This window comes from Salmo salar, chromosome 18 (assembly GCF_965601325.2).
Source record: "Salmo salar chromosome 18, fSalSal1, whole genome shotgun sequence".
Classification (NCBI taxonomy): domain Eukaryota; kingdom Metazoa; phylum Chordata; class Actinopteri; order Salmoniformes; family Salmonidae; genus Salmo; species Salmo salar.
In genome coordinates, this window is record NC_138308.1 from 97,162,037 (window position 1) to 97,172,080 (window position 10,044).

Genomic DNA, 10,044 nt, shown 5'->3' on the forward strand with positions numbered 1-10,044 from the left:
CTTGAGTCAATAAGTATTCAACCTCTTTGTTACGGCAAACCTAAACAAGTTCAGGAGTAAACATTTTCTTATAAAGTCACATTATAAGTTGAATGGACTCACTCTATGTTCAAAAATATTGTTTGACATGATGTTTGAATGACTACCTCATCTCTGTACCCCACACATATAATTATCTGTAAGATCCCTCAGTGGAGCAATGCATTTCAAACACAGATTCAACAACAAAGACCAGGGAGTTTTCCAATGCCTTGCAACGAAGGGCACCTATTGATAGATGGGTCAAAATAATAAAAAGCAGGACATTGCAACATGTGGTCAATTATCCATTTAATTGTGGATTTTGATGTGTGCTTGGGGTTATTGTCTTGCTTGAAGATCCACTTGCGGCCAATGTCAGCATTCTGGCAGAGAGAACTAGTTTTTTGGGGGGTACAATGTCCTGGTACTTGGTCAAGTTTATTATGCCGTTTACCTTAAAAAGGGCCACAGAACCAGTGGAAGCAAAATAGCTTCATAAACGTTAAAGATGCAGAAACAAATTTTACTGTAGGCATGAGGAACTTCTCTGCACATGCTTCTGTTTTTCCACACCAAAACCACCACTGATGTTCATAACTAAAGAGCTCTATTTTCATGTCATCTGACCATAGCACTGCCTGGAGTCTTTTGATAAATGGCACTTGGATTGGAACCGGTGCTATTTCCTCCTTATTACTGCCACTTTTAGTGAGCTTGGTACACATCCGGTGGATAGAGAGCCGTTTATTATGTTCAACATAGGGGGGCCAAGCACAGGAAGCAGCTCTTTCAGTAGTTTAGTTGGAATAGGGTCCAGTATGCAGCTTGAGGGTTTGGAGGCCATGATTATTTTCATCATTGTGTCAAGAGATATAGTACTAAAACACTTTAGTATCTCCCTTGATCCTAGGTCCTGGCAGAGTTGTGTAGACTCAGGACAATGGAGCTTTGGAGGAATACCCAGATTTAAAGAGGAGTCTGTAATTTGCTTTCTAATGATCATGATCTTTTCCTCAAAGAAGTTCATACATTTATTACTGCTGAAGTGAAAGCCATCCTCCATTTGCGAAGGCTGCTTTTTAGTTAGCTTTGCGACAGTATCAAAAATAAATTTCGGATTGTTCTTATTTTCCTCAATTAAGTTGGAAAAATAGGATGATCGAGCAGCAGTGAGGGCTCTTCGATACTGTACGGTACTGTCTTTCCAAGCTAGTCGGAAGACTTCCGGTTTGGTGTGGCGCCATTTCCGTTCCAATTTTCTGGAAGCTTGCTTCAGACCTCGTGTATTTTCTGTATACCAGGGAGCTAGTTTCTTATGACAGATGTTTTTAGTTTTTAGGGGTGCAACTGCATCTAGGGTATTGCGCAAGGTTAAATTGAGTTCCTCGGTTAGGTGGTTAACCTCTATCGCGCCACTGCCAGCCTGTGGCGCGATTTTCAAAACCTTAAAAATCCTATTACTTCAATTTCTCAAACATATGACTATTTTACAGCCATTTAAAGACAAGATTCTCGTTAATCTAACCACACTGTCCGATTTCAAAAAGGCTTTACAACGAAAGCAAAACATTAGATTATGTCAGCAGAGTACCAAGCCAGAAATAATCAGACACCCATTTTTCAAGCCAGCATATAATGTCACCAAAACCCAGAAGACAGCTAAATGCAGCACTCACCTTTGATGATCTTCATCAGATGACAACCCTAGGACATTATGTTATACAATACATGCATGTTTTGTTCAATCAAGTTCATATTTATATCAAAAACCAGCTTTTTACATTAGCATGTGACGTTCAGAACTAGCATACCCCCCGCAAACTTCCGGGGAATTCGCTAACATTTTACTAAATTACTCACGATAAACGTTCACAAAAAGCATAACAATTATTTTAAGAATTATAGATACAGACCTCCTCTATGCACTCGATATGTCCGATTTTAAAATAGCTTTTGGTGAAAGCACATTTTGCAATATTCTAAGTACATAGCCCAGGCATCACGGGCTCGCTATTTAGACACCCGGCAAGTTTAGCACTCACCATAATCATATTTACTATTATAAAAGTTTCATTACCTTTTGTTGTCTTCGTCAGAATGCACACCCAGGACTGCTACTTCAATAAGAAATGTTGGTTTGGTCCAAAATAATCCATCGTTATATCCGAATAGCGGCGTTTTGTTCGTGCGTTCAAGACACTATCCGAAATAGTAAAGAAGTGTCGCGCGCATGGCGCAATTCGTGACAATAAAATTCTAAATATTCCATTACTGTACTTCGAAGCATGTCAACCGCTGTTTAAAATCAATTTTTACGACATTTTTCTCGTAGAAAAGCGATAATATTCCGACAGGGAATCTCCTTTTCGGCAAACAGAGGAAAAAATCCCAAAGGCGGGGGCGGTCGGGGTCACGCGCATAAGCCCAGTGTCCCTTGATCGGCCACTTGAGAAAGGCGATAATGTGTTTCAGCCTGGGGCTGGAATGACGACATTCTGTTTTTTCCCGGGCTCTGAGCGCCTATGGACGACGTGGGAAGTGTCACGTTAGAGCAGAGATCCTTAGTAAATGATAGAGATGGAAAAGAAGTTCAACAAATGGTCAGACAGGCCACTTCCTGTAAAGGAATCTCTCAGGTTTTGACCTGCCATTTGAGTTCTGTTATACTCACAGACACCATTCAAACAGTTTTAGAAAATTTAGGGTGTTTTCTATCCATATGTAATAAGTATATGCATATTCTAGTTACTGGGTAGGAGTGGTAACCAGATTAAATCGGGTATGTTTTTTATCCAGCCGTGTCAATACTGCCCCCTAGCCCTAACAGGTTAACTGATTTTTGTCCTCTGACGTCCTTGGGTAGGCAGAGGCAGTCTGGAAGGGCATCAAGGAATCTTTGGGTTGTCTGAGAATTTATAGCACGACTTTTAATGCTCCTTGGTTGGGGTCTGAGCAGATTATTTGTTGCGATTGCAAACGTAATAAAATGGTGGTCCGATAGTCCAGGATTATGAGGAAAAACATTAAGATCCACAACATTTATTCCATGGGACAAAACTAGGTCCAGAGTATGACTGTGGCAGTGAGTAGGTCCAGAGACATGTTGGACAAAACCCACTGAGTCGATGATGGCTCCGAAAGCCTTTTGGAGTGGGTCTGTGGACTTTTCCATGTGAATGTTAAAGTCACCAAAAATTTGAATATTATCTGCTATGACTACAAGATCCGATAGGAATTCAGGGAACTCAGTGAGGAACACTGCATATGGCCCAGGAGGCCTGTAAACAGTAGCTATAAAAAGTCAGTGAGTAGGCTGCATAGATTTCATGACTAGAAGCTCAAAAGACGAAAACGTCATAGTTTTTTTTTTTGTAAATTGAAATTTGCTATCGTAAATGTTAGCAACACCTCCGCCTTTGCCGGATGCACGGGGGTATGGTCACTAGTGTAACCAGGGGGTGAGGCCTCATTTAACACAGTAAATTCATCAGGCTTAAGCCATGTTTCAGTCAGGCCAATCACATCAAGATTATGATCAGTGATTAGTTCATTGACTATAACTGCCTTGGAAGTGAGGGATCTAACATTAAGTAACCCAATTTTGAGATGTGAGGTATCACAATCTCTTTCAATAATGGCAGGAATGGAGGAGGTCTTTATACTAGTGAGATTGCTAAAGCGAACACCGCCATTTTTAATTTTGCCCAACCTAGATCGAGGCACAGACACGGCCTCAATGGGGAAAGCTGAGCTGACTACGCTGACTGTGCTAGTGGCAGACTCCACTAAGCTGGCAGGCTGGCTAACAGCCTGCTGCCTGGCCTGCACCCTATTTCATTGTGGAGCTAGAGGAGTTAGTGCCCTGTCTATGTTCGTAGATAAGATCAGAGCACCCCTCCAGCTAGGATGGAGTCCGTCACTCCTCAACAGGCCAGGCTTGGTCCTGTTTGTGGGTGAGTCCCAGAAAGAGGGCCAATTATCTACAAGTTCTATCTTTTGGGAGGGGCAGAAAACAGTTTTCAACCAGCGATTGAGTTGTGAGACTCTGCTGTAGAGCTCATCACTCCCCCTAACTGGGAGGGGGCCAGAGACAATTAATCGATGCCGACACATCTTTCTAGCTGATTTACACGCTGAAGCTATGTTGCGCTTGGTGACCTCTGACTGTTTCATCCTAACATCGTTGGTGCCGACGTGGATAACAATATCTCTATACTCTCTACACTCGCCAGTTTTAGCTTTAGCCAGCACCATCTTTAGATTAGCCTTAACGTCGGTAGCCCTGCCCCCTGGTAAACAGTGTATAATCGCTGGATGATTAGTTTTAAGTCTAATACTGCAGGTAATGGAGTCGCCAATGACTAGGGTTTTCAATTTGTCAGAGCTAATGGTGGGAGCCGTCGGCGTCTCATATAATGTCACATAAACCCAAACCACAGCTAAATGCAGCACTAACCTTTGATGATCTTCATCAGATGACAATCTTAGGACATTGTTATACAATACATGCATGTTTTGTTCAATCAAGTTCATATTTATATCAAAAACCAGCTTTTTACATTAGCATGTGACTAGCATGTGACTAGCATTCCCACCGAACACTTCCGGTGAATTTACTAAATTACTCACGATAAACGTTCACAAAAAACATAACAATTATTTTAAGAATTATAGATACAGAACTCCTTTATGCACTCGCTATGTCCGATTTTAAAATAGCTTTTCGGTGAAAGCACATTTTGCAATATTCTAAGTAGATAGCCCAGCCATCACAGGCTAGCTATTTTGACACCAACCAAGTGTGGTACTCACCAAACTCCGATTTACTATTAGAAAAGTTTGATTACCTTTGGTGTTCTTCGTCAGAATGCACTCCCAGGACTTCTACTTCAATAACAAATGTTTGTTTGGTCCCAAATAATCCATAGTTATATCCAAATAGCGGCGTTTTGTTCGTGCGTTCAAGACACTATCCGAAGGTTAAATAAGGGTCACGCGCCCGACGCGTTTCGTGACAAAAAAATTCTAAATATTCCATTACCGTACTTCGAAGCATGTCAACCGCTGTTTAAAATCAATTTTTATGCAATTTTTCTCGTAGAAAAGCGATAATATTCCGACAGGGAATCTCCTTTTCGGCAAACAGAGGAAAAAATCCCAAAGGCGGGGGCGGTCGGGGTCACGAGCATAAGCCCAGTGTCCTTTGATCGGCCACTTGAGAAAGGCGATAATGTGTTTCAGCCTGGGGCTGGAATGACGACATTCTGTTTTTTCCCGGGCTCTGAGCGCCTATGGACGACGTGGGAAGTGTCACGTTAGAGCAGAGATCCTTAGTAAATGATAGAGATGGAAAAGAAGTTCAACAAATGGTCAGACAGGCCACTTCCTGTAAAGGAATCTCTCAGGTTTTGACCTGCCATTTGAGTTCTGTTATACTCACAGACACCATTCAAACAGTTTTAGAAAATTTAGGGTGTTTTCTATCCATATGTAATAAGTATATGCATATTCTAGTTACTGGGTAGGAGTGGTAACCAGATTAAATCGGGTATGTTTTTTATCCAGCCGTGTCAATACTGCCCCCTATCCTAAACAGGTTAACAGAGTCAAAAGCTTTGGCCAGGTCAATGAATACGGCAGCACAGTATTGTTTCTTATCGATGGCGGTTACGATGTCGTTTAGGACCTTGAGCGTGGCTGAGGTGCACCCATGACCAGCTCTGAAACCAGATTGCATAGCGGAGAGGGTGCGGTGGGATTCGAAATGGTCGGTAATCTGTTTGTTGACTTGGCTTTCGAAGATCTTAGAAAGGCAGGGTAGGATGGATATAGGTCTGTAGCAATTTGGGTCAAGAGTGTCACCTCCTTTGAAGAGGGGGATGACAGCAGCTGCTTTCCAATCTCTGTGAATCTCAGACGACACGAAAGAGAGGTTGAACAGGCTATTATTAGGGGTTGCAATAATTTTGGCAGATCATTTTAGAAAGAAAGGGTCCAGATTGTCAAGCCCAGCTTATTTGTAGGGGTCCAGATTTTGCAGCTCTTTCAGAACATCAGCTGAATGGATTTGGGAGAAGGAGAAATGGGGGAGGCTTGGGCGAGTAGCTGTGGGGGGTGCAGTGCTGTTACATTTTACATTTTACATTTTAGTCATTTAGCAGACGCTCTTATCCAGAGCGACTTACAGTACTGAATGCATACATTTCATATAATTATTTTCCTGTGCTGTTGAATGCAGTAGGGGTAGCCAGGTGGAAAGCATGGCCAGCCGTAGAAAAATGCTTATTGAAATTCTCAATTATAGTGGGCTTATCGGTGGTGACAGAGTTTCCTATCCTCAGTGCAGTGGGCAGTTGAGAGGAGGTGTTCTTATTCTCCATGGACTTTACAATGTCCCAGAACTTTTTAGAGTTTGAGTTGCAGGAAGCAAATTTCTGTTTGAAAAAGCTAGCCTTGGCGTTTCTAACTGCCTGTGTGTATTGGTTTCTAACTTCCCTGAAAAGTTGCATATCGCGGGGGCAGTTCGATGCTAATGCAGAACGCCACAGGATATTTTTATGTTGGTTAAGCTCGAGGACCTGAACCACGCCCTGTGCAACTGGGTCTTGGACTTAGTTACAGGCCGCCCCCAGGTGCTGAAGGTAGGAAACATCACCTCCACTCCGCTGATTCTCAACACTGCGGTCGCACAAGGGTGAGTGCTCAGCCCCCTCCTGTACTCCCTGTTCACCCATGACCGTGTGGCCAAGCACGCCTCCAACACAATCAAGTTTGCAGACAACCCTAAAAGGCTTGATTACCAATGATGAGACAGCCTACAGGGAGGGCGGCTCTGGGAGTGTAGTGCCTGGGAAACAACCTCTCACTCAATGTCAAGAAAAGGAGATGATCGTGCACTTCAGGAAACAGCAGAGGGTGCACCCCCTTATCTACATTGACGGGACCACAGTGGGGAAGGTGGAAAGCTTCAAGTTCCTTGGCGTACACGTCACTGACAGACAAATGAACCACCCACACAGTGTGGTAAGGCACAACAGAGCCTCGTCAACCTTGTGGCTAAAGAACTTTGGCTTGTCACCTAAAACCCACACATTTTTACAGATACACAGTTGAAAGCATCCTGTCATGCTGTATTGCCGCCAACGCTCGTCAGAGGGTGGTGCGGTCTGGCCAAGGAATTACCGGGGGCAAATTATCCCCCCTCCAAGAAACCTACAGCACCCAATGTCACCGGCAGGCCAAAAAGATCAAGGACAACCACCCGAGCCACTGCCTGTTTACCCCGCTATCATCTAGAAGGAAAAGTCAGTACAGGTGCATCAAAGCCAGAACCGAGAGACTTAATAGCTACTCTCGCAAGGCCATCACTAGCACTTTAGAGGCTGCTACCTATAGGAAGCGGCTAGGAATCACTGGCCACGTCAATAATATTTACATATCTGCCATTCCTCATCTCATATGTATATACAGTATCTTAAGCCATTCCGCTCTGACTTCTTCCATAGGTTTATAGTCTTAATTCATTCCTACTTAAGTGTATACACGTTGTGTAATTTGTTAGATATTACTGCGCTCTCGGAGCTAGAAGCACAAGCATTTTGCTACACCCACAACATCTGCTAATAACCTGCATGTGACCAATAGTTGATTTGCATTGATGTCAGTGATTAGAGGGATATAAAGTGCTGAGTACCAGGCAGTTATCAAGTATAGTAGGCTACTAATGACCAGCAGCATCATAGCTTGGAAAATCCTAATTACCATGACTAAGTGGTCACATGGAATTGACTGCCTTCATGACCACAGGTGTGGTGGTAAGACGGTCACCATAGCCTTATTCCTTCCATTTCCCAGAAATGGACTGGTTCAGCATATCACACCAACAATAAAGAAAGTAAAGCAACAATTTTAGCTCTGGATTTATTCATATAGAATAGTACTGTAAAGACAAGCGTCAAAGTAATTCCAATGTTTTTGCAAAGTCTTCTCAACGTCTTGGTTCCAATGCCCCTCATCAGCGAGCGCCACTATAATTAAACAAAAAACAAATATTAACACTCAGAACAAGCTGCAAAGAATGAACATTTAGTGAATGAGTGTACCTGCATGCACATTTGACAGAAGCAGTGCCTGGTGGAGTCTCAGTACCCGGGATCTTTTGTCCAGTTCTGGTAACACACCAAGAGGAACCTACCAGAAGTGGACATGTTAAAAAGCTGTTGCATAAGTCTTATTTAGTTAGTCCCCATGAGGTCAACTGCTATTTCCAAGGGGGTTAAGGTTAGAATTAAGGTACGGGTTTTGTGTTAAGGGTAGGGGAAATAGGATTTTAAATGGGACTGAATTGTGTGTCCCCACAAGGTTAGCTGTACAAGACTGGGTGAGCATTAACCTGTAGATCCCCAGTGTTGCTCAGGGGTGTATTCTCCCTGGCAGTCACACGTGGGGACGTAGACTCCAGGCGGGCCATTTATCACAGCATCTCTAGCACGCTCACAAGGGGTCTTGGGTCGTTTCATAGCATCTGGACACACAGGTAACATACATTGTAACGTAGACATAACATTCTGGAAGCTTGGGCTGCATGTGGAATCTTGGGTTGCCTCCCATGTGGGACCCTACTCAGAAGTAGTTTATACAGAATAGAGTTCCATTTCAGATGCAACCTAGGGACTTCCAGGCTAAAAATGGAAATTCTGCTACTTGTTTAAAGGGCCCACACAGTCAATTCAGTTTCTGTGTTTGTATCATATTGTATAACTGCTGATGAAAAAAAGACTAAAAGTGGGGGTAAATTCTATCAAGAAGTGACACTGATACTTGCTAGACAAGCCAGTCATACATACAGTTGAATGATTAAACCAATCATATCAGAACACCTCAGTCCAGCATCTAGACACCGATATACATCTCTGGAACTAGAGGAGTGGCAGGTAGCCTTGCCGTTAGAGCGTTGGGCCAGTAGTTCATATCAATTAACTGACAAGTTGATATCCATCTATGTTCCCTTCAGCAAGGCACAACCTTGATTATTCCAGTGTCAGAGGGTGTCCCATGGAGAACCGGTTATGAAAACATTTCCAAGTCACACCTGCATGTGTGAAATAGGACAGAGCAACACCCACTAATGTTTATTAAAATGCAGGTGTGAGGTATGTAACTCCTACCTCCCAGAGCAAAAACAGTGCTGACAAGCAGAATGATGGTCAATGTCGCCATGATGATAGGTCTCCTGAGAGAGAGAGAGGATTAGTTGAGAATTTTAATCAGCTGTGATAGTACTGGAATATTCCAAGTCAGTGGAATGGCTGGTGGAACTAGAGGAGAGGTTAAGGAAACCCTGTGTTAATTACAACACTTAAGCAACTGCTAAGGCAGCATTTTCTAAAGCCAGTCCTGAGGACCCCAAGAACCGAGTATTGGCAACACGGTGCTACTAGTCTTCTGCCAAAACTCAGGTATCAGCTCTTCAACCACATACATTAGATAAGCCTTGCACACAGGAATATGTATTCTTCACAAATGGCTCCTGATTTCTTATGTAGTGAACCATCTTTGACGAGGGCCCATAATGCACTACATAGGGATTGGGAAGCAGCCTAGATCTAGTCAGAGACTACCCATTTACTGCAAAGGTAACTATTAGTCTATGCTCTTAAATGCAGGGGGGGGGGGGGGTCACTCCACAAGATGGCACCCTATATAGTGCACTACATTTGACCAGGGCCACATAAGATTAAGGTGCCATTTGAGATGCAGATAGTCTATTAAATAATGACACAATCTCACCTTCTGCACTCTTCCAAGGGATTCACTGTGAGTCTCTCTCTTTGTTGTCTGATAGTTATGGTCTACCTCTTCTACCTCTCCTTTTAAAGGATCTGTCACAGGTGTGACTAGTTGCCTCATTAACCCAACGAGAGATCCTGATGTCTGCCATTGGTTAGTGGTGTAAACAACTTAAGTAAAAATACTTTAAAGTACTTCTAATTCGTTTTTTTGGGGTATCTTTACTGTACTATT

At 43.0% G+C, this 10,044-nt stretch overlaps 1 protein-coding gene across 1 annotated transcript; it reads right to left on the reverse strand.

Annotated features, from left to right (window-relative positions):
- Positions 1-7,941: 7,941 nt before the first annotated feature.
- On the reverse strand, positions 7,942-9,249 carry LOC145861661 (equistatin-like). The gene is made up of 4 exons (XM_082964509.1): positions 9,189-9,249; positions 8,414-8,545; positions 8,124-8,211; positions 7,942-8,048 (listed from the first exon to the last, which is right to left on the reverse strand). Exons 1-4 carry the CDS (start codon positions 9,238-9,240, stop codon positions 8,036-8,038), a joined length of 285 nt encoding a protein of 94 aa, XP_082820635.1. The 5' UTR covers positions 9,241-9,249; the 3' UTR covers positions 7,942-8,035.
- Positions 9,250-10,044: the final 795 nt, after the last annotated feature.

Coding starts and splice junctions, on each gene's coding strand:
- LOC145861661 (XM_082964509.1), bottom strand. CDS start 9,240: ATGGCGACATTGACCATCATTCTGCTTGTCAGCACTGTTTTTGCTCTG. Junction 8,546..9,188: donor CACTGTTTTTGCTCTGGGAG/GTAGGAGTTACA, acceptor CTGTGTGTCCAG/ATGCTATGAAACGACCCAAG. Junction 8,212..8,413: donor GCAACACTGGGGATCTACAG/GTTAATGCTCAC, acceptor CACTTCTGGTAG/GTTCCTCTTGGTGTGTTACC.